The sequence below is a fragment of the Apodemus sylvaticus genome, chromosome 4, assembly GCF_947179515.1.
Source record: "Apodemus sylvaticus chromosome 4, mApoSyl1.1, whole genome shotgun sequence".
Classification (NCBI taxonomy): domain Eukaryota; kingdom Metazoa; phylum Chordata; class Mammalia; order Rodentia; family Muridae; genus Apodemus; species Apodemus sylvaticus.
In genome coordinates, this window is record NC_067475.1 from 140,726,302 (window position 1) to 140,751,500 (window position 25,199).

Below are 25,199 nucleotides of genomic sequence, written 5' to 3' on the forward strand. Positions count from 1 at the left end.
AACTTTCGGTTTAGCTGATAACGAAGTAAAAGAATATTTTGGAGGCCAAAAAGCAAGGTATGCTTATACATATCTGGAATTTGGACTAGTTCTGCCAAAATAGGAAAAAAAAAAAACTCTCCTAAAACAGCAGTTACTGTGTGCCTGGACCGATGCCAGGAAGAAGCACACGTGTTCTTGGGAGAAATGCACCTCTGATGCTGCCAGGAAGAATTCCCGGAGCTAAGCTTCCAGAAATATGAGCTGGCAGCTTTTAAAACCACTAAACACATAGGAAAACAAACCACTGCACCTATAAAATAAGATCATCAGAGCCTACATATATTGAAAATAGCAGAACATAAAGTATTTTCCATATGATCAAGAGCTAAAAGTATTTCAAAGCATGAGGGAACCAGAGGTAGTTAAATTTTGTCAGTATTTGAAACAAACCACAAAAAAAGTGCTTCTTGCACTTAAAATACAAAGGCTGAATAGTAATTATTTTAAGCTAAACAACAGGATATATGTGACTGAAGAGAAAATGAAGAAATCAGCTGCTGACATGCAATGGAGCAGTGAAGAGGCTGAGTGTAGAGAGCAGTAGCAGTAATTCCAGCTCCTGAGGACAGGCAGCAGGGTGCCTGGGCTACAGGAGCTTGAGATCAGCTGACAACATATTGAAGCAGAGGAGGAGGAGGAGGAGGAGGAGGAGGAGGAGGAGGAGGAGGAGGAGGAGGAGGAGGAGGAGGAGGAGGAGGAGGAGGAGGAGAGACTGGGAAAGACTGGTTAGAAGGTCTAGCAGGTAAAGGGTGTTTTGCAAGCCGATTGAGCTGAGAATCCATGGTGAAAGAAGACCTCCCCAAATTTGTCCTCTGACATAGGTATCACATTTACACATATCACACAGACACACAGGCACACACACACACACACACACACACACACACACACACACACACACGTAATAAAGTTGGAAAAAGGAGGGAAGAAGGAAGCAAGGAGGCAGACAACTTATAGATACAATAGGTGAAGACAATGCCACAAGTCGCACTATTTCCAAATGACTGGCTGGAGACCCAGGAGGATGAAGCAGAGATACTGGGAAAAGACAGATCAATGGTTGAACTCTCAGATTGAGGGAGCCCTTCCAGGTACAAAATCAAATTATTTCCAAACAGTCCTGGGAGGGATCCAAAATATATTAGCATCAATAAAACCAGCAATGTGACAGCTATGAAGAATAAAAATGGAAGATGAATTTAAGGTATTTTTAGCCAGCCTGGTCTACAACACACACACACACACATACACACACACACACACACACACCCCATACATACAAACAAACAACAGAGCCAGCTGGGCAACGGTAGTACACGCCTTTAATCCCAGCACTTGGGAGGCAGAGGCAAGGCAGATTTCAAAACCAAACCAAACCAAACCAAACCAAAACAAAACAAAAAACCAGAGCCCCCACAAATATTTCATGTGAATCAAGACAGTTAAAAGTACAAGTTATCATATGAAAACATGGCAAGTAGATGTAAAATTTCCAGAAAAAAACAACTCACCAGAGCCTACATAAGAAGAAACAATATCTGAATAGTCCTGTATCTCTCTCTCTCTCTTTTTTTTTTTTTTTGGATTTTGGATTTGGTTTTTTTCGAGACAGGGTTTCTCTGTGTAGCCCTGGCTGTCCTGGAACTCACTCTGTAGACCAGGCTGGCCTCAAACTCAGAAATCCACCTGCCTCTGCCTCCCAAGTGCTGGGATTAAAGGCGTGCGCCACCACCGCCGCCCGCTAACTGGTTACTTTTAACAAACATTTAAGGATGAAATAGTGCCAGTTATATTAGCTTTTTGTTCAAACTCACATTTTGCCGTTTTTGTTTTTGTTTTTCCCTTAGAGGAGAGGAAAGCATTCACCCAGTTTCCTGCCCTCCAAGGATAAATGCTGCCTTTAAGGAGGGAAACCCTTGTACTTCCAGGCTGTTGGTGTGGGTTCTGGAAGGAAGTGTGAGTTCCCATGAGTGCGCCGTGCTTCATGTCCCAGAATCCCTCAGGTGGAAGTGAGTAGTGTGCAAGGCGTCTCAGTCAAGCTGCATCTTTGCAGTTCCAAAGTGCACCCTGTATGACTGTGTGGGGCCGTCCGGCAGGGTGGGGCCTTGCTTGTCACCAGTGTATCGCTAGTTGCTTCTGCTGCCTCCCAGTTCCTTACTTCTGTCACCCTGGATCATTCGGAAGTAAACCAGCTACAGGCAATAGCATGGGATCACTCAAACCTGCAGATGAGAAACAAATTAGGAGCTGGCAAGAGGGGTCAGCGGCAAGCACACTTGCTATGCAAGCCGGTAGACCTGAGGTCAATCCCTAGGTGTTAAGGTAGGAGACAATCAACTCCTCTGGCCTACACAACACACACACACACATCACACCACACACATCACACCACACACACACATACAACACACATCACACCCACACATACAACACACCCACACCACACACATACAACACACACACACCACACACATACAACACACACACCACACACACACATACAACATACACACACACCACACACATCACACCACACACACACATACAACACACATCACACCACACATACAACACACCCACACCACCATACACCACACACACACCACACACACATACAACACACACACCACACACATACAACACACACACACCACACATATACAACATACACACCACACACACACATACAACACACACTACACACACACATACCACACACAGCACACACACACACACAAAACCACACCACACACACGTACAACACATCACACACACCATACCCCCCAACATACAACACCCCCCACACACGTACAACACACACCCCCACACACATACAACACACAGCACACACACACATACCACACACAGCACACACACACACACACACACATATCACACAGAGCACACACACACACACCACACCACACACACATACAACACACATCACACACACCACACCACACACACATACAACACACACACACCACACATATATACAACACACATACAACACACACACCACACATACACATACCACACACACCACATACACACCACACACACCACACAAACACACACTACATACACAAACCACACCACACACATACCACACCACACACACATACACCACACATATAACACACACACCACACACACACACACACACCACACACATAAACCACACACACCACACACACACACACCACATACACAACACACACACCACACAAACACACACCACATACACATACCACACACACCACACAAACACACACCACATACACATACCACACCACACACACACACACACCACATACACATACCACACCACACACACCATACTCTCAAATTATTAGCAAACCATACTTAGCAAGGTGTCATGCAGCAAACTGGGCATTCTAATAACAATGTGTGGTTTAAAGAACTGCTGTTGAAGGAGCTTAAAATCTACACCAAGAAATGGTCAGAATTGGTATGTGAGTTTGTCAAGATTGCTGGATACAAAATTAATGTGCAAAACCAAATGCATATCTCTGTACCAGCAACAAATTAGAAAAAAAAATTTGAAAAGGACATTATCTCTACTAGTGCCAAATATAGCAGCAAACCCTGAGAGGAAAGGTAAAACCATCACATTTACTTGCTTCTTGTTTCTGTATGTGACCTATGAACTTGCACATACAGCCAAGGCACACAGAGGACAAGCTGTGGATTGCGTCCTCCCTGCTGTGGGTCTGAGGGTCCCGCTCAGGTCATTAGGCTTGGTGACAAGCACCTTTTACCTGCTGAGTTGTCACACCATCCCGTTGTTTTCTTTATATCATTTGTTCATTTTGTTAGCTTTTGTTGTTTTTTTGAGACAGTCTTATTATCCAGTTGCTACATAGATCTTGAACTCACAAAGATCTGTCCTACCCCATCCTGCCCTGCCCGCCCATTTTTTAAAACTAGAAGTTAAATTGGACTTCTCTAACTCCTTCATTCCTGCTTAGATCTTTGTTACATCCTTGTGTTTCCTTCTGGTTTGTTGGCTGTTGGATTCAGGAATGAACTCACGTTCATGTTTCCATTTTTATTTATATAGAGAGAAGTGCTATGAATTTTCTTGGTGCTACTTTATAGAGATTCTGAAATATGCCTTATTATCATTGAGAAAAATGTTACGGACTTTTGTTTTATTGTATATGTTCCAATTCCTTTTGTTTCTAGTTTTGTTTTTAATTTCACTTAGACTGGTATCATAATGCAAGTTGCATGTGAAAGACAAGAATCTTGCTATGTAGCCCAGGCTAGCCTTGTACCCACCTTCTTCTTGCCTCAGACTACGGAGCATTAGGATTAGAAAGATAGCCCTCTACTCCACCTAATTTTAAAATCTCTACAGAACCTTGTATTTTCTTTGTGTTCTCAATATCTCACTATTATTGCTTTTGTGCATGAAAGTTTCATATGGTTTGGAAGGAAAGTTATTTCTCTAACTTAGGATGTTAGTGATCTGTGTGCCTATACGTAAAGGAAAATGGTGGCACCCATAATTTAAATGAAAGTACACACAGTTGAAAACAAAAACACTGATGCACTAGGAACATTACTTACATATATGCCATTGTCCCACCAAGAATGGGTTGGGATCTGATGGTAACCAGGGTTGCCAAGACTTTTGGGCTCTCCTGAACTCAGGATCCAAATCACTTGAGTACTGGCAATCATCTCTGGGCATGATCAGAATATTATCTTGATTACATTTAGAAAGAACTCCCAAGAGGTGGCTAAGACCTTGGTAGTTGGCCTTCGGAGACATTACCCAGTGATTGTAGTTATAAACATCTGTTGAATGTATTGTGGGAATAGATGTTTTAACTTTCCAGGGAGCATGGCTGCACACCCTTAACATGTAGTGACTCTGTAAAAGGTTCCCCATCTGGATGTCTAACAAGGGAATGGAGAGAGACTAAGACACACAATCCATAATCTACCCTTCTCACCTTTCTCCTCTCCGCCATGTACTCCTGGGAAATGGGACCCTGGTATAAGTAACAACAGAACATGGGGCAGAGGATGGGAGCCTAAGGGGATATTTCTTTCACTGTATACCTCTGGTTTGCATATCTGGAAGGTTAAGATTAGTAACCTGGTATGGCTCATAGTGCCAGAGAAAGTGTGTGAACTGAAGCACAGAGCTACTTACAGTGACCCTGGTCAAATGGTTCCCACAGCGAGGAAAGGGTCACTTCAAGGACTCATCAGTAGGCTACTGTGGAGAGAACAGCAATCCCTGCTGGCAAGCTAGGGACGCCAGTGGTGTCTCTGGAATGATGGAGAGGGTGGGCAGGAAGATAGCAAGATATTTTCTATTTTATGGTGACTCCTAAGTCAAGCAACTATTTTACATACTTAAGATCATTAAATGGCCACATATGGGGCTAGCGTGATCCCAGCATTCAGAACTTAGAGGGAGGAGGACCCGAAATTCAAGGTCAATCTGGGATACACAAGGAGAACACATATCAAAAACCAAACAAATGAATAAAAAACCCAAGATCAAACAAAGGCATCCTTCTTAGTTTTGTACATGTATTCGTAATGAAAATGATCTGACGATGAGACACATAGCACATACTGAGCACTCTCATGTCCCATGACCCCGCCTTCCAACTTTCCCACCCTTCTCCTTATATTCGGGTTTCTTGGTTTCTTTCCTGAGTTGAACCAGGGGCAGTTTAAGTTGTAGCCTTATGGGTTCAGCAGTGTGCACAAAGTAGAAGCAATGACTTTTGCTCTTCCAGAAAACATCCATAGCCAATATAGTTCAGCAGTAGAGGATGGTCCTGTGCGCACTTCTTCCGTCAGTGACAGTTGATACGGCTGGTCCTAGGGGGCTCAGACTACAGAGTGACCACAGCTGGGAACATGATCGCAACGGTTCTGTTGAGTCTACAGTCTACTTTTTGAGTCAGAATCTTGTGACACAGCTTAGGTTGGCCTTCAGCTTAGGAATACCCTTCTGCTATAACTTACTGGGTACTGCCATGCCTGGCTAGCAAGGAAATTCAGAATTTGAAAGACAAACTCATAGCTAACCTGGAACTCAACATTGAAATTCTTAGCCATAAAGGCAGTGCACTGAAAGGGAGGGCCTCGTATATAAAGCAATAAAAACAGAAGACTTTCTTTTAGAAGCTCTAGACATAGTGAATACAATTTTGTAGTATAAAAGTATTTTAAGAACATACACATATAAGAATTGTGCACTGTTAAGTTTATTTCCATTTAATATAACACGAAGTTAACAGACATGTATTTTAAGGTAACAAAATGTTATCATTGATAAGGATATTTTAGTATAGCTGGAGATTTGACATTCAAAGTTTACTTACTTTTAAAATGTAAAACACACAATTATAATATTCAGTTCTTACAATTTTAAAGTTTTAACAAAACATTTGCAAGTAAATTCAAGAAGTATTCTATATTTAAGACAAAAATAATACGAACAAAGTGCCAATGGATTAGACATTATCATTATCTGTTTTCCTCTGGGGGGGGGGTAAGAGTGCATGACAATTGGGAAGCAGTCACTTGCATCATGGCTTAGAGCTGGTAATGTGAAGTAGACTTCGTGATAATGATGAGTGCTTCCGTGGAGTAGAACAACCACGGTAAGGAATCAGCTTAAGAGAGAGCATGGCCACAATCTCACAGGCTCTTCAGTCACTGCTGAATAGTTTAGTATCCAGTGTTTTTAAAAGTACAGCTTCAGATATGAACCAAATACCACCAACATCTAGAAATGGTTTCTAAGAACATCATATACATAAAAGAATCTCCCTTGTTGCTGTAATATAGGTCCAGGCCTGTTTTAAGTGTGGACAGTAGTGATGGAGGAGTTTAGTAATACACACATTCATAGCAGAGGATGGTCTTGTGTGCACTGCCCTATGGTGTGTCCTCCATACAAAGAAAACATATTTATTAGATGTTTATAGCTCTTTTCAGGTGCCTGACCTCACATGGTAGTTATGTTGGTGTTTGGGTAATGGAAAAATTAAATTACATAGTGACTTCAAACCCTGTTTCCACAGAACATCTGTGCTCCGTAAGCTAAGTCCCAATGTTCCCTCTACAATCAAATAATAATGTTGTTTGTCCAATTCGGAGAACACATTTCATAGATTTAAGTTAACAGACTCAATTTTAAGATTTGTCTACCACAGATTTAAAAAAAAAAGTCTTTGTTGACTCTTATTCATCAAAATGTTAACAGAAAAAAAGGTTTGAGAACTATGTAATAGTATAACTTAGATATTAGAAGATTAAAAAGTTCATATCAGCACAATATACTGTTTATGGAAATATGCTTTTATAGCTTTGATCTTCTACTAGACATCCATATTTCCTTGTAGCAAGTGTGAATTCGGCATGTAAACATTTTAAAATACCCAAAAGAGTTAGGAATTTCCTGTCTGTTCTCAGACGTGTCTGAGAACCACTGCACCAATGTCTAGCTCCAAAACTCTCTTTGGCATTGTGCCAAGAGCATGCTGTCAGATCCATCACCAAGGACAGGTTTCCACGGGAAGACCCCTGGGATTTTACTCTAAAGTAAAAACTACAAGAAGATCCCAGTACAGCTGCTACTAACGCTCCCATTTTTGAAAAAAAGCTTACCAGATAGCTTAAATATGTTATACTAACAGTTTCTATGTGTGTGTTTTACAGTATTATGACTTGGGAAAAACTTGTAATATATTTGTAGGCAGCTATCTTTAAAATAATGACACCTCAGCTCTTAGCACAAACAGCCCTGAGAACAGTGAGTTTGAATTCCAGATCAACTAGAAAAAATCTAATTGAGTAGCCTTAAAAGTACAAAACAAATTCTGGAAAACTTATAAATCAAAAACAATGAAAATCAAACCAACATTTGAGGCACTACCAGACTACAGTACGTTTAGTAGTTGGAAGGACTTTGAGAAATGAACAAAGCTATGTATAGTTCTACACACACTCAAACTGTGCGCTAATAAAAAGCATGTGTCCCTAAATTTTCTAAACATCGCATTGCATTGTGTTCTCTGAAAGATATCCCAGCTGGCTGTGAGAGTTTTGGTCACTGATCTGAAGCACTGGTAGAGAAATCTGTCTTATGGAGGGGACAGTCAAGAGCTTAGCAACCACTTCAAGTGACTGGCAGCCCCTGGGGGCATCAGGGATGCAAAGGCCACGCCAAAGCCTAAGGGGTCTGACCTCCGTCAGAGGGCACACGATTGTACCAGTGTGGCCAAATCTTCACAGTAGAAATTAAGCTATTATTCTAGAACAAAAAATGTTCAACCTGTTAGTACTATCTAAATGGCAAAGAAAGAAATGTGTTCAGACACAGACCTGCGGTGATGTCCGAATGATCTCCATTCTCAACGGTGCCCGTGAAGCAGGAGATCAGCTACAAGGACAACACATACTAGGAATCAACTGTTAGCATTTCTCTGATGTCAAAAGCAGTGATTCTGTTTTCTGTTAAAAAATACATGTTCCCTGCTTCCCTTTAATATAATTTATAAAGCTTTACTAAATTAAATATTTTGCTTTAAGAGAAACATCTATTGACTTATGTGAAAATAAACAGTCCTGTATCTTTAAAATCTATAGTTACATGTTGGGGTATGTACACTTACATATTATTTAAAATGAAATACTTAGGCCTAAGTAGTTTTTGCCATTCAAGGTATGGAGCTAGAGGTACACTGCTCTGATTTCTATGCATATACTACAATGGAAAAGAGAGATGCATGTGAAGTTTGGTAAGTTAGGAAGGGAAGGGCAGGCTAGTCCTGAAGAAACAGGGAATCAAACCACCAGTGTGGCTACTCATTGGCCAAACAGCCATCAGAAGACAGCAGAGAGGAGTAACTTCCTGGAATTCCTGTGGGTAACCCGTCAATCAGTGCCACAGAGGGACACATCCCCACAGTAGACATCTAAAGCAGCACAGAGCAGACACCCGGGGAAACTTCAGCCTGATTCCTAATTGTGCTTGCATGGGCAAAAGCTAAAGGTCACACTAAAGCCATCTGGCTACAACTTCAATAATCTTGTGCTTTAGACATCTCTCCTGGCACTTCTCTTATGGTATCTTGCTTAATCTCTGGATTGTTTTATCTTGTCATCAAAGAGACACTTTTTGATAATAAGACAAGATTTAAAACTGCATACAAATTAAGCAACTAAAATCTTGGGATCTTGCATTTGTAAAGCTATTTCAAGTTGCTGATTAGATGAGTTACATTGTCACATTTTTCTTTTTTTAAAGACAGGAACAAAGGGTCCAAACATGAGAGAAGGGACCTGAGAGCCAGCATAGGAGAATCAAGGTGTTACTGAGAGGGATTTTGCTTTACACTGCACTCCAATGCCATGGTTGTGATTTTGTCTGTTCCTCACAAGCCCACAGCTATGTCTACAATTTTAGGCAAAATTTACACACTATCCAAAAGTCTAAACAGAAATGGAGGGGCATTACATACAACTCAGTAAAATAATCCAGGTCACAGAATCCTTTCCTAGTTGTATTTCACATCAGTAATAGAATTAAGTCACAATAGAATTAAAGTATATACACACTTAAAATAATTTTCAAATAAGATAATCTTTCTTCCATGGTTTACTCCTATTACCCTTTAGAAAAGTGTACATATATTTAACAAATCAACTTAAAGTCAAGAATTCTAAAGCAACTTTAAAATTCCTAATTTTAGTCTAATGTCACAAACAAATTACTTAAAAAATTGCTGGGAAGGCTGGATTACCAACATCATGACCACTTGGGTATTATGGCTGAAGTAGAGAGCGCCTCTGTAAAGGTCACTCCTGCGCTGAGGCAGAGGCTGGGGACAGAGCCAAAAGCAAAAATACAACCAGAGCTGCTTCGGAGCTGATTAAAAGGTCTTAAGTAAAAAGTACAGCGTTAACCCTTGCTTTGCCTCTGCCCTGTGTATCCCACTGCTTGGTGGACTTGCTCAGACTTACTCAGCTGTTCTGTTCCCTCCGTCAACCAAAACTATGTCTGTGTGTCACCACCAATCCAGCACAGACAAACATGATGAAGGTAACGCACGGGACACCTGGCTTCCAGGTATGACACGTACTAGGTATGACAAAAGAGAACGACACTTTTTGGTAACAAGAGTTTAGTTTCAAGATGTGTGTTTGCAACACAGACCATTTTATAATCTATGAATTCTAGATCTTAAGTCTGAAATCAGCACAAAGCAATTCTACTGAAATGCATACTTTCATTCTACTAGGTGCTACGTTGCTGATTTAAAACCCTGGTTTGTTAACCACTTAAGTTCAGGAGTGATTTGCTCAGACAAGCTGTTGTATTTGTTTCTTATGGTCACATGATAAAAACCACAGGAGTGTTACAGGAGATACTTATAAAATTATACATTTTGGTATATTCATTTAAACTTACTAACTGCCTGCAAACCTAAGCCAGCACATTTTTAAAACAATAGAAACATAATAACAACGAACGTGAGGTTGCTTATGAAGGCTATAGCTTTGGGGCAGCTGGATCCAGACCAATGGACCTGCTCGCACTGATGTCCTGTCTATTTGCAGGGCTTTATGGCTACAGCGTACTCTTCACTCATGGCGCACATGACGGACACCTAGAAGGGGCAAGGGCAGGCAGAGTTACTCAGGAGGTCATGCACAGGAAAGATGTGCTCACTAATCACGCACCTGTGGACCTCCTATGCTGAACTGGGAAGGGTACAATCCACAGACATTCTCCCCGGCTGCCTTCCTATTTCTTAAACTCATAGGTGGATCTCCAAAACAAAATGGAGTTCCCTGTCACTCCAGAAGAAAGAAAAGAAACAAGCAACCAACGGCACCTCTCAAACTTGCTGCTTTCTTTGGTCACAGGTCTTTAAGAGTGTGGAGATCCTCTCAACATTCCAGCAGTGCTCTGAAGTTACAGCTCACAGTTTCTGAAGTTTATATATTATTGTGTTTGTGTATGTGAAACGACAAAAATTCCTTTCATTGAAGGTGAAGAAGCACACACACAGCAAGGCACAGAGAGAAAGACCCCTCAGAGCAGAGGGCAGAGGGCAGAGGGCAGAGGGCAGAGGGCACAGGGCACCGGTCTTTCATGCTAATGGCTTCAAGGGCTGAGCTTTATGCAGTAGTTCACACACACACACAGCCTACCGTGGGCCTTACCTGCACATCTTCACCTGCATTGTATTTCCCTTCTATTTCTTTACCCAGTTCACCTTCTGGCAGTTTAAGATCCTCACGGACTTCGCCAGTTTCTGTCAGCAGGGAAAGGTAACCATCCTGAATGCATATGAGCTATTAGAGGAAATTACAGGTACGTACTGATTAGATCATATACACCTTGTTGTGATGTTTACACAGCTCAACTGCAACACACATTAGTTTGGATAAGAACACAGCAATACATTATGAGATTTGGGGCATTTAAAAATGCTAACACAATTTAAACCTTCAGTATTAGCATTAGGGATGCAGAGGCCAGCCTGCACTCTCTAAGAAAGTCAGAACTAAATAGTGAGACTCTGTTTCAAACAAACAAACAAACAAACAAACAAACAAACACCAAAACAAACAAACCCCCAAACAAACAGGAAAATGCAGGTGTATAGGATACACCTAGAAGAGATGTATAACTGACTTTCTGGTATCAGCCTCCTCACTTTCTGCATTACCAATGTATTTATAACACACACACACACACACTACACACAGAGCTATTCTTAAGAAAAATCATGTATTTCAATAAGTTTTTAAATGCTTTAGAAACTTTCTAAATCAGAAGGTATAGACCTATCTTCCTCTTACCACCACACATATGCATAAATATACTATGGGCAAATTTTCCTGTTAGAAGGCATAAATTCGTTTTTCATTATTAAAATGATACCTTTTATCCTTTGGTTACAAGCAAAGTGCAGTACTAGCTTTTGGTCTTCAAGCCTCTGCTAACAGATTTTTAAAAACATTTCCATATATAGTACATACACACACACATGTATGTATGTATATATGTATGTATGTATGTATGTATGTATGTATGTATGTATTGGCTGGTTTTGTGTGTCAACTTGACACAGGCTGGAGTTATCACAGAGAATGGACTTTCAGTTGGGGAAGTGCCTCCATGAGATCCAGATGTGGGGCATTTTCTCAATTAGTGATCAAGTGGAGAGGGCCCCTTGTAGGTGGTACCATCCCTGGGCTGGTGCTCTTGGCTTCTATAAGAGAGCAGGCTGAGCAAGCCAGGGGAAGCAAGCCAGTAAGAAACATCCTTCCATGGCCTCTGCATCAGCTCCTGCTTCCTAACCTGCTTGAGTTCCAGTCCTGACTTCCTTTGGTGATGAACAGCAATGTGGAAGTGTAAGCTCAATAAACCCTTTCCTCCCCAACTTGCTTCCTGGTCATGTTTGTGCAGGAATGGAAGCCCTGACTGAGACAGCTGTTACTTACCCACACTACCATCTCTTGACCCTCCTCTGCAGCTCATCTCCATTAGTGTCTCTTCTATTTTTATGTCTTCTTTATTTCTTGGTGACCTGGTAAGTTTCATTTGAGTTGCTTATAGAAGCGTGGGTGAGGGTTTTTTAAATAGGAGCCTGGGCATCTTCTCAGTGTCTATATGACAGAAGAAAATCTCTCTCTCTCTCTCCACTAGTGCCCAGTGATCATCTACAGGCCCTCAGGGAGGAGTAGTAGTGACAGACCTTATCTTATGGTATTGATGAAACAAATCCAGTCAGGATCTAACCTGCAGAAATCATACTTTTTGATATAATGCTTAAAAAATTAGCTTTCCTATTTGTGTGTAGCTGTGTGTGCATCTGTGCACAGGTCACAGTGGTCGAACTATCTAGATCCTCTGGAGAGGGAGTGACAGGCAGGGTGTTGGGAATTGAACTTGGGTCCTACAGAATAGCTGTCCCTGCTCTTAATCGCTGAGATGCGTCTCCAGCCCCTTCACACAACTCCTCTATTTCAGGAAGGAGGAGACCAGCAAGTCTCCACCATCAGTGTGCCTACAATTCCAAGAGACTTTGCACAAGCCATTCATCCAGCCTATCTGCTGCTAGCACACATGGAAGGAGCGAGGCACAAGCCCTGCCCGCTCCGACCAGAGCAATCGAAGGCACAGACTATGCAGGAGGAGTGTCACAGCGCTCCCCCGTCAGCACCACTCCACTGACCACGAATTTTCAGATATAAATTCTACTGTGTGATTACCCCAAGAACGAGGACACTCTCTTTTGTAGCTTTTCAAACTAATCTTTATCCATTTCCAAATGTGCCAGTTGCTTTGAGCTGCTCCTGGATGACACCTGTGGCTTAGCGCTGTCATGTGGGCTATTTATTATTATTATTATTATTATTTAAACGTGGAGCAGTTTGATAACCCTGTCTTTCAGGACACTGACATTCACTTGGTTTATAAAACGTTTCTCAGTCTGGATCTGCCTTGTTGCCTTATAATTCATGTAATGTGCCTTTTGGAAGAAATACTACCTAAATGATGTGTCCTCAGAGTACCAATCACATCAGGAGGGACATGTGTCTATCCCACTAATGGTGACATAACTTTGATCAGCTGGCTACTAGGGTAGTATCTGCAAGATCTTTACAGTCTAAATATAACTTTTTTCTTTTTAAAATTTATTAGTCAGATTTGTATCAGTAAATTCTCAACCCACAAAATGCCCAAATAATGAACTCAGAGCCAATAGATATTGACATAAATTGCCCCTAGATTGGACAAACTGTCCTGTAATTGTCCATCCCTCATACGATATTCATGGCTACCTGTGGCTCTTTAAGGCCACGTGGATCTGGTTCACCTTTCTCTTCCTCCATCTTCCTTCCTTCTCCTGTGTCTTCCTAACTCTCCAGTTTCTAAAACTGTCAGCTAGCCTTCTTTTTCACTGCATGGTCACAGGTGCTGGACTTACCTTGTGTCTGTCCTCACCTGCATATAGACATCAATCCACGTTTCTCCCTTTTTGTCCAGTTAAAAGGCTCTTTCCTCTCAAAACAAATTGAACACCACTATCACCATTTTGCAATTTATAAAGTGTAAGATACACCTAACACCCAGTCCATTGTTTTGGTCAATTAAATAGCACACTGTTATTTATGCTAACTTTGAAGAGGCTTATAATTCCTTTTCTGTTATGTCCCAGTTTAGCTTGTTTACTATCTGAAAACTATCCTCTGAAATATATTTTCTCAAGGCTAAATTGCCTGGGTTGGCTATGAGATTATAACTAGTCTTCAATGCAGTCAGAATTCCAAGAATGAACAATATTACCTGAAAATATAGGAAGCCTAACACAGCTTCCAGATCTGAGACAAGTTGTAGAGACAGCTGCCTACCTATCCAGTCCCTGTATGTCAGGACGTTGGAGGTCAATCTTCAGCCTTCTGGCCCAGGATCTACTGACAGACCTTTGAGACAGGAAATATTAAGGACTAGCTTATTCCTTCTCAGTAGAACTAAGCTGTCCTGTTCTGTAACTGTGTCCTCTCATGAACTGAGGTGATTCTCGCCTAAACTCCACTGCTGTTTCCTTTGTTGTCTGAGTCCAGAAAGGGGAGCTGTCAGGAGCAGACATGTCTCAACAACAAGTGAATAAATAACATTCAGTGTCACAGTCTGTGCATTTCTGACGTTTTTGAAAACTATCTTTCTATGTAAAGTAATCTGGACTGACCATTAACTACTCTCAGCTATTTCTAAACAAAATATCTTGCAAATAACCTAGGAATTAACTCAGAGCCAAGAATGTGCTAAATGGCCCTTATTTCATATGCTTAATCATTTCAAATCAGTTTGCAATGGCATTTATAGCAGGACTGGGTCTAAGCTCTGTATTTTTAAAATTTTTGTATCAATAGAAGAAATTTATACCAGTGAAAACTTTGATTCTGTATCACGATAAATTATGTTCCAATGTAAGAAACTATGACTTCAACTTAGTAACTATTTTAAAGATTTCTACCAAATGAGATTATGCCTACACAATCAATTCTAGCTATATCCAGTTAAAGTCTGATCATTACTAAATTCCCCAGAAAGACAACCTTAGAAGAGCCACTTCCAGCCTCCAAGCCCAGGGAACTTGGACGACTCTTCATAACTTTTTCCTGCTGAATATGGGTGTTGAGATATCTTGAAGGGGGGGTAGGGAAAATGAGGGAGCTGGTTGGCCTTAAGAAGGCCACACAACGGTTGTTGTAGTCTCTGATGTCTGTGTCCTGACTGGATCCGGCTGAAAGCCCACGAGATCAGGAGCTCTAGCAGGTCAGGTCAGCATGTCTTTTTTGTTTGATTCTCTTGAATCTAGTTCTTCATTGGGTCTCCCTCTGTCATATCTGATCATTATAATTCTGGAAGGTGTCCAGAGTCTAATCTGTAGCTATTTAAAGCCATGCAGATCTGGTTCACCTTTCTCTTCCTCCATCCTCCTTCCTTCTCCTTGTGTCTCCCTACTTCTCCTGTCTCTAAAACTCTCCATAACTCTTGCTCTTAACAAAGAAGGAAGCCAACGACATCACCATTAAATCTCAAGGATGTTTTGTGCAAACTTCCATCTTTCTCCACAGTTTTCCAGACTCCTGACTAGCATGGTTCTAGAATGTAGCATCTTTTCTTTACTGAAAGGTCTTACTAAAATAGTGAAGGCTACTTAGGAAAACAGGTGATTTCACATCCAGCGTGGGAACGTACAATGAGCTGCTTACTAGAGTATGAAGAACTACCAGGACAATGGATTAGCTGCATCCAAAGGACTCAGGAACTAGCCTGACTAAGCTCCTGTTGGCCGGTAACAAAACAACCCAAAACTCAATATGGGTGACAAAGATAATGTACTGAAACTCAGGTGTGTGGGTGCCTGAGTTTACAGTAAAATATCAATTTATTGGTCCACTTCAGTGAGCACTGGGAACAGGTCATCTCAAAACTGATAATGGGAGGGGGTAAGATGCTTCAGTGGGTAAAGGAACTTGCTGCCAAGGCTGACAGTTTGAGTTCAATGTCTAGGGTTTACATAGTAGAAGGAGAAAGAACTCCCTTAAGTTTTCTTGACCTCAACAGTTACATCATGGTCTTTGTATGTGACTCTCTGTACACACATGGATGAGCATACAAATATATACACATAAATGTTTTTCTTTTAAATATTAAAATCTCTGATAATGAAAGGCAGAGGGAAGTATCTATCCTGGAGTCCTTGTATGTATGTAACACACATGCATGAGGATGTAGTCAGGAGATTTATGTCCATGTCCTCAAGGTAAAGACAGAACAACCTATGGAGTTTCTGCAGCAGCAGTCTGCTTCTCGAGGAAATGGAGGAGTGCCAATCACTATCACTCTTGGTTTCCTTTAAGTTAATGGAGCAAGACAATGATGATATATGTGTAATAACCTTACAGAAAGAAGTAAGATTCTAGGGCGTGGATGAATGCCCTTGACCCCTTAATCCCAGCCCCTGCGAGGCAGAGGGAGGGGATCTGAGTTTGAGGCCCTCCTGGACTACACAGCAAGTTCCAGGACAGCCCACGGCTACACAGAGAAAACTGGTCTCAAAAACAAAACAAAACCAACACAAACAAAAACAAAAGCCAAGAAAAGTAAAATTAATTTACCTAATACCTGACTGGCGTACAGATGGTCAGCTGCCGAGTAGCCTTACTGAAACAACAGCCACAAAGAAGGAAACAAGAACTAATGTGACTCTGAACTCTCCATCTTAGATACAGAGGAGGGACACGGAAATGGTGAGGACACGCAGTTAACAACATCTAGAGGCTTGCAAGTCTACAGAATAAACAATCCAGTCTCTTCACTGAGACACTACAGGGAAGTAATAGGGAAATGTGGTGGGGGTTGGAGGTGGGGTGGAGGGGTGGGTGGTGGGTGGGGTGGGTGTGGTTGTGGGGGGTGGGGGGTGGGTGTGGGGAGAAGAGAGTACAGGGCATGGGGCAGAAATTGCAGATTCATGAGCCCTATACATTAACTTCATTGTGTAGACCTTAGGCCCTGCATTAGTTTACTACATTATAAATCAGAACCAGGAACTATCTCACTCACAAAAGCAATACGAAGCAATTAGCAAACTGTAAGAAGGATGGGACCTTCTCCAGGAATGGAACTAACAATTGCTTTAGGGCTGATAGTGTGTTTGGCTTTGTTCAGTCCTTAGCCTTTAGAGATATATAATAAAATATAGGTGAAATGCTAAGTATCTGAGATTTGCTTTAAAATAATCAAGAGCAAGAGAATGTATGAAGAAATACCAAATGTAGGATACAGGCCAGCATGGTAGCATATGCCTTTAGTCCTGGCACCTGGGAGGTAGCAAAAGGTTTGTGAGTTCAAGACTATCCTTAGTACCTGACGAGATCCGGTCTCAAAACCAAACAGGACAAAAAGGCAACATTACAGAAGAGGAAGAAAAGATGGTAGAAGGCAGCTGTCTGAGATGACTGCTGTGTGAACTAGTATCATCTGGACATAAAGTGTACGCATGGACTCACAGCAGCTCTGGTTGCCTGCACAAGACCTGCACATGATCAAACCATCTACACTCCAGCACAAAGAGGGAAAGAACGCACAAGGTCCCACCTCTGAGAAGCCAGCAGACTAGGGAGAAGAAAATCAGTTTTCTTTAGCCGGGTGGATCTTGGTGGGTGTCCCACACTCCTGTGGATGGTGCCCTTTGCCATGTGCATATGGCAGTGCTAACATAATTGTATATATAATATTATATACCTATCTATCTACCTACCTACCTATCATCTATCTACACACACATGTATTTGTGTATGTGTGTATGTGTGTATGTATGTTTATATATATATATAAACATTATATATAAACATATATATATATAAACATATATATATATATATAAACATATATATATATATATATATATATATAGAGAGAGAGAGAGAGAGAGAGAGAGAGAGCTGTGAAGTTTGGAGGATCTGTGGGAGGGTGGGCCTAGGAAGAATCAGAGGAGAGGGAGTGGATATCATCTGATTCCATTGCATTAGTGTATGACATTACCAAAGAATAAATAAAATGTTTTTTAAAGGAGTGGGGTACAGATAAGGCAAGACTTGTCATATATTGATAAGTATCAAACCCTATTGATGAGTATATGGTAAAAACTTAGAAGTTTTTCACAAAAAAGTAAAATATAGCCGGTGAGATTATTTGGAAGGTAAGAAAGAGTGCTTGCTACTGACGCCTGGAACCCCCAAGGTGGATGGAGAACTGACTCCTACCACGGCACAGCTGTGTGTGCATGCATACACACACATACACACACACAGAAATAACAACATGAAACAGTAGCATGGGAAAAACGGAAGCAGGATTCTAGAAAGTGAGAGCACAGAAACTACTAACTGCAGGGAGGCAGAGTGGGCTGAGAAAGAAGGGGTAACAGGAAGGGGGCAGGGGCACAAGCAGCTGCAGGCCCCGTCAGTGATGTGCCCAGAATAAGAAGAACATAGAGATGGGGATGATGGGAAAGGCACTTCTTTCCCTTTGCCTGTGTTTATATTATTAATACACTACAAATGCAGGGTGAGATTATCACTGCACGAGTGCTTCTGTAGCCCCAGCTTCTGAATTTGGCTTCACATTCTATTCCAACACAAGCACTGGTCACTGTGCGCAGTGAGACTTCTGCTAATGTGTGCTTCCTTTCCCTGGCATTCTTTACATTCCTCCCAGAAGCTTCTGGCCCCTGAGAGAGTGAACTCTTGAACATTATTACATCACCTAACTAGATAAGACATCAGCTGGGGTAGTATCTGACTTGGCAATCTGCTATGTTGGGTGTGCACAGTACACGTCATCAGCTTGTGGAAGGAACTTACGAGAGGCGACCTGAGCGGTCTCAAAGCTCCAATTGCTTGATAAATGGCGAAGACTTAGAAAACACTTTCTCCCACACTGACCACTTCTCCCCTGGGAACTTATACCAATGGCTTGATGGAGAACTCTCCCTGACTAGTTGACTGTAAAACAAGAACTTCAGAATGGTTTCTAGTGGCCATGTATAATATGAGGGACTACTCAGAGAGAGCTATGAGAAATGGTGGGGCGGGGGACTTGTACTGTGTGGATTTCTACTGAATATGGACAGTGAGTCAGGAGCTGGTTTGAAAAGTCAAGGATGCTAGAAAACCAAGTTACAGAAATTGTCAGTGAGGTCTAGGGCACTGGTATGAGCACAGACCTCACCAAATGTTAGCAGACATTCAGTGGAGGGTGCCCGCTATCTGTCTGAGGCTCTCAATTAGATAAAAAAGGCAGTGAACGGCATTCAGCTTTCTGCTACTGCTGCCTCAACCGCTCAACAGGCTTAATGACACAGCTCTCTCCCTAAGGCTGACAGAGCACTGAGAGCCTCACAGAAAGGAATGACACGCCGTCCCTGATTTGGCAGCCTTCCTCAGAGGGAACAGCTAGTGCCTGATAGCACTGCACAAGCAGGGAGTTACACTTCTTGCTGTAGACAGTCTGCACATGACTTTGCTTTTCCTGCCTGTGGTGCTTCTGCTAAAACTCCACCAGGGTCTAGAGCATGCCTCATCTCTGTTACAGCACTTTATATTCTCTGGATAAAATACTCCCCTACAGGCAAAATAACGAGACAGTGAGATGCTGCCCTGAGGAGTTGATGGTTCGTGAACTCCACCTCGACACATAGCCAGCCTGCCTACTGGACTGACCCTGAAGACTCTCTTATGGTACCTGTCGGGTACTGGTTTGTGGGCCTAGGGCTCTGCCTTACAGGACAGTATACTGCGTGCTGCTCTTTCTCCTGTAAGTGGAACACACAGACTTAGGAACCTAGCATGGCCTTTTCATTGTGGTCCTTAATGATCCTGTAGCACACTTGCTGCTTCTCCCTAAAATGGTGGGCTCTTCTGGTTTAGTGGTTTTCCATTCCCATACAAAGAACCAGTTCCAACCATTTGCCTAAAAAATTCATGAATTCATTGTTTTTAATAGGAGAATGGATGAAGAGAAGAGGACTTATGGGACATATGGGGCGGGGAACTGGGAAAGGGGAAAGCATTTGGAATGTAAACAAAGAATGCAGAAAATAAAAAAAAAGAAAGACCAGTTCCACAAAGAATATGAGATATGCAAAAACACATGAAAAAGATAAAAAGGCTTTAAATCAGGAAAATCACAGCGTCAATATTTTCTTCATTACTACTATTTTAACTTGCAACATGGAGTCTGTAAAATGTCTCAGGGGGTAAAGGCGCTTGCCTCCAGGGCTGATGTCCTGACTTACATCCCTAGGAGTGAGGACCAACTCCAGGGAATTGGCCTCTGACCTCCACATGTGTGTACATGCAGACACGCCCATACACTAAGTGTCTGACCTTTACATGTGTGTGTGTGTGTGCCCATGGGTGCACACACACACACACAAACACACATACAGTGTCTGACTTCCACATGTGTATGTGTGTGCACAAGTATACTGCACATGCAGGCACACAAATATACAAAGGGAAATAAATGCATAATTTGGATTTAAAAGTTATAGTTCTGACAATCCACTAATCATCTGAAGATACATGATGTGTACCTTATATTTCCTGTACTAAGTAGCTTTCCCTATGATGAATGGTCTTCAAATGACAGATAAAAGTGCAATAAATCCAGAAAATATTTAATTTAGAGTAGAGTATACAGCAATACAGACATTTTTAAAAAACTATGATTCCAAAGAGGAAGTCAAGCAAGACATTTCTACATTTAACAAATTGGGAACGTCCTCTGGAATCATTCTCTATTTTACACCACCACAGAGCCCTAGACAATTATAACTTCTTTTGAGAAAAACTAATGAAAATTAGCAATTCGAATCTGAGCCAATCTTGGAATGGGAGTCAGGAGACACCCTTTCTAGTATCCTGAACTTATTTTAAGAATATACAAATTACATCTGTAAATAATAACAAATTCTTCTCCCAATCTTTTATTTTTTAAATTATTAAAATGAATATATGCTCACAATCCACTTTGGCTGGCTGCCAAACTGACACTCAAAATATTGAATTCAGCAGATGTAATGGAACCGCACGTAGCCAGATAATAACAGAACAGGGATTTAACAAAGGCACATGGATGGAAGAGTGAAGATCGCCAGGGCATGATAAATAAACTAGAAAGCTACAGACTAAGTTTCTAAATGAGTGACCAGAAATAAATATCTGATGCCAATTTTATAACCGGGAAGCTGAGTCCTTCCAATGTCCAAGGTGCCCACTGAGCCTTGGAACAAACCTGCAAGAGGTTTGATTTCACTTCCCAATTTTATGAAGTAAAAGAGCTCAAAAGAGGTCAAGTAACTTGCCAACTGAGGCCACATCATAGTAAGTCCCAAAGCAGAGACCTAGACCCAGCAGCCTGGCTGACACCATCCTTGGCTAGCCGCTCTGCCATGTGGACTTCTAGGGGTGGGACTAGGGACATTAAGCCAGGCACCTTCTTGTGTGTATGCTTGAGGAGGCACACAAACACCTCCACCACAGAGCACTTCAAGGAAAATTTAAAACTGAGAAACTCTCACGACAAAACAAAACTCTGAGATGGAAAGAGAACAATTACTAATTCTCCTTTTGCCTGAGGCTAGTATGTCGCTTGGCACTGTCATTAGACTGTCTGTGCTTCACTTTGGTACTGGAGTAGAGGAGTATACTGGGACCTTACTAAACACCCAAATAAAATCCAAACTAGACCTCTGATGTTAAATTTTATAGTTCAATCAATGGTTCATTAATTTGGTAATATTATTATGTGAACTGCTGGTGACAGGTAGAAGCATGCAATGAACACTACTGAGTATACTGAATACTGTATACTTTGAGAATTCAAAGAGCTCACCAAGCAGGATGAGAAAAGAAACCCATTTCGGCTAAAGTAAATTCTATACTTGGCCTTAATCTCATCTGTTCATCTTATGCACCGATACACTGATACAGGTGTATTTGTGTAACTAGTGTCGACTGAGCAACTACTCTGGACACCATCTACAGCCAATGAACTAGGAATGGAAGTAGGATTCCGACAGAGGAAGTGTGAAGCAGAACAAAAGTATTTGTCATGCACAGCTACTGATGGGCGCGCACTCTCTCACCCAACCCACATGTCACCCTGGTTTGGAGACAGAAAGGCGGAGGTTTAGAGAAGACACACACTTTGTAAAAGACCATCTAGCTAGAAAGTTCCAGAAACAGATCCAAACCCAGATCTACTGGACTCAAAATGTCTCTTCCTTTGGTGTTTGATGTAACTATCAAAGTATTCTTTTTTTTTTTTCTTTTTTTTTTGTTTGTTTTTGTTTTTTGAGACAGGGTTTCTCTGTGTAGTCCTGGCTGTCCTGGAACTCACAATGTAGACCAGGCTGGCCTCTAACTCAGAAATCTGCCTGCCTTTGCCTCCCAAGTGCTGGGATTAAAGGCGTGTCTACCACTTCCCGGCTCTATCAAAGTATTCTAAATCTGTACATACTCAATACAGAAAACATTCATAAGTGGTACTGTGAAAATAAAAAACTATTCTCCAAATTAAAACTAAAAAAATATGTTTATACATGGATAGGATAAAAGGAAGTCACTGAATAAATGGAGCTGATACCAACCTTCTTAAGTCTGTCTGATTCTCCTGCCTCTGGATACTACCTTTAAAATGTTTACTTACATTTATTTATCTAGTGAATGTATGTATGCAAGCATGCAGGAGTGTGTGTTTCCCAGCTCAAAAACTTCTCTCCTTCTAGAATTGAGCTCCAGAGTCAGGCATGACAGACAGTGCCTAACCGAACCATCTCGCTGGTCCAACACAGCAGTTTTAAGATGCAGGAATAGAGGCTGGAGACACAGCACAACTGTAGGTTGCTTGGCTAAAGCATGCACAAAGCCCTGGGCTTGACCAGGAGTACAGGATAGCCAGGCACGAAGATGCAACCTATAATCTCAGCACTCACAGGCAGAGGCAGGAGAGTCAGAAACTGAAGATCATCCTTGAACAGGGAGTTCAAGGCCAGCCTGCGATATATGATCCCCTATTTCCCAACAATAAAAGGCACAGAATATTAACAATAGAACAAAACAAAACACTATTTCTCCAATTTGTAAGATAAGTGGAGTCTAGTAACTGGTAAGGAATATACTCTATAAAACTACTCTCAAGTCTTGACAAACTACTACTAAAGAGGGCGTTTATACACTTCTGAAACACTGTGAAGGAGATCAGTACTTACTTGATAATCATTTCTTTTGATATTTGGAACATCCATGTTGTGAGTAGAGGGACAAATATCTTCATATTTTTTGCCAGTGAAAATGTCAATTCCAACAAGATGTACCTAATAGAGGTAAGAACAGCAGGAAACATGGTTAATTTCGATCAGCTATGTTACTCCTATACAGGAGCACAATCCCAACACTGACTGTAATGGATTCTTTCACCTCTTTCAAGGTCATCTTACTTTCTTTGAAAAAGTTGCAGTGGGACACAACTGAGATTCAGTAAGTACTCCAAACCAGAAGTTTCATGGCATCAAAACTCAACACACTCCACCCCTCAGGTCTTCAATGAACAAGAGTCCCCAGAAAGTGAAAACCAAGTCTCTTAGAATGGTAAGAACGGGCTTGTTTCAACTAAACAAGATGTTTTAGATCACCAGGATTCAAAAAAGTTTTAGTTTTCAGTTGGTGAAACATTCTAAGGGCCCAGTTAAAGGAGATCATTATTGAGATAATGCCAGATCATTCAAGAGACGGAGGGAAGGAAAAATAAAGTAATTTTAAATATAGAAACCTCATGATGTGAAATGGAACACAAATGATCTTATCGATGAAGCCAAAGAATGACTTGGAAGAGCTTACCTTGGCATGACCATGCTTCCCAGTCTTGGAAGTTGACATCTCCACGATTTTGCATGGTCGCCCTTTAAGCACCACGAAGCCGTTTTTGCGCAGGGCTGAGCACTGCATAGGGTAAGTGCTGGAAGCCCCTGCATCTCCAGTAGTGAAATCAATTTCCTCTGCCATGGTGGGCTGGGGAGATGTGTGGTTTTTCTGAGGGAACTATGGGAAAAGTTTGCTTTTTAATAAAGGGCATGCAGGTGGGGGTATGTCTCATTTTGAAGACCGGTAACTGGCCCGTTATTTTTGCATTTATAGGACACACACTCTGAGTGGTGTATACTTGGGCATTCAGGCCTCTGAAAACTTTCCCAGTCCTTCATGGGAGGTGGGGAGGGAAGCCACAGAAGAGCTCGCCACAGAGTGAAGGCAACACCAATGCTTGGCCAGCAGGTCCAATCTCCACCACCCCACTGCAAGAAGTGCCCACGACCTTCCTGCATCTGGATGCTGAGACCAGTGCCTCCCTGCGCCCCATCCCGGCTGCCAGGGCATTAGCCAGGCCGCAGGTTCAGGGAAGACTGGGACATGAGCACCCGGCCGGCAGCACCTGGCCCTCAGCGTGCCTAGGACCCGCAGCGGCGCCGCCCTGGCATCCCGGGTCGGCCCAGCGGGGAAGGGCCCGAGCCCAGGCGGTTCGAGCTTGCTCACCCTCAAGTACCCAAGCATCTAGGCTCCTCGCCTCTCCCGGACCCCAGCATCGCCCGCTGCATCCCTCCCCGCAACCCCGCCCCGCAGGCCCGGCCCCAGGGCTTCACCTTCCGCCCGCACCGCAAGCCTTTGCTGCGTCCGCCGCTCCCTGCGGCTGCAGCGGCGCTGGCGGCCGCGGCTGGTCCAGGAGACGGGGCGGGACCGCCACGCTTCCCACACCCGGCTCCCCGCCCCGGCCCGCCTCGCCCGGTCCCGCCCCGCCGCGGCCACACTTCCGGGATAGGCCCTGGCGCTCCACAGGCCCCGCCTCCAGACTTCCCATTGGCTCGAAGCTTCCAGAGGTCCCGCCCCATCACGTGAAGTTCGCCCTGGCAACCCCACGTGCTGCGGATTAGTGCACTTCCGGCGTGCGGAACTGTCTGAGGTTGACTGTTTGAAGCTTTGCTGTGTTCCTGGGCAGAATGCATCCT

At 42.4% G+C, this 25,199-nt stretch overlaps 1 protein-coding gene across 1 annotated transcript; it reads right to left on the bottom strand.

Annotated features, from left to right (window-relative positions):
• Positions 1 to 6,298: 6,298 nt before the first annotated feature.
• Positions 6,299 to 24,973, bottom strand: Eif5a2 (eukaryotic translation initiation factor 5A2). The gene is made up of 5 exons (XM_052180710.1): positions 24,837 to 24,973; positions 24,040 to 24,240; positions 23,412 to 23,516; positions 11,275 to 11,406; positions 6,299 to 10,715 (listed from the first exon to the last, which is right to left on the bottom strand). The coding sequence occupies exons 2-5, from the start codon at positions 24,202 to 24,204 to the stop codon at positions 10,656 to 10,658; spliced, it is 462 nt and encodes a 153-aa protein (XP_052036670.1). The 5' UTR covers positions 24,205 to 24,240; positions 24,837 to 24,973; the 3' UTR covers positions 6,299 to 10,655.
• Positions 24,974 to 25,199: the final 226 nt, after the last annotated feature.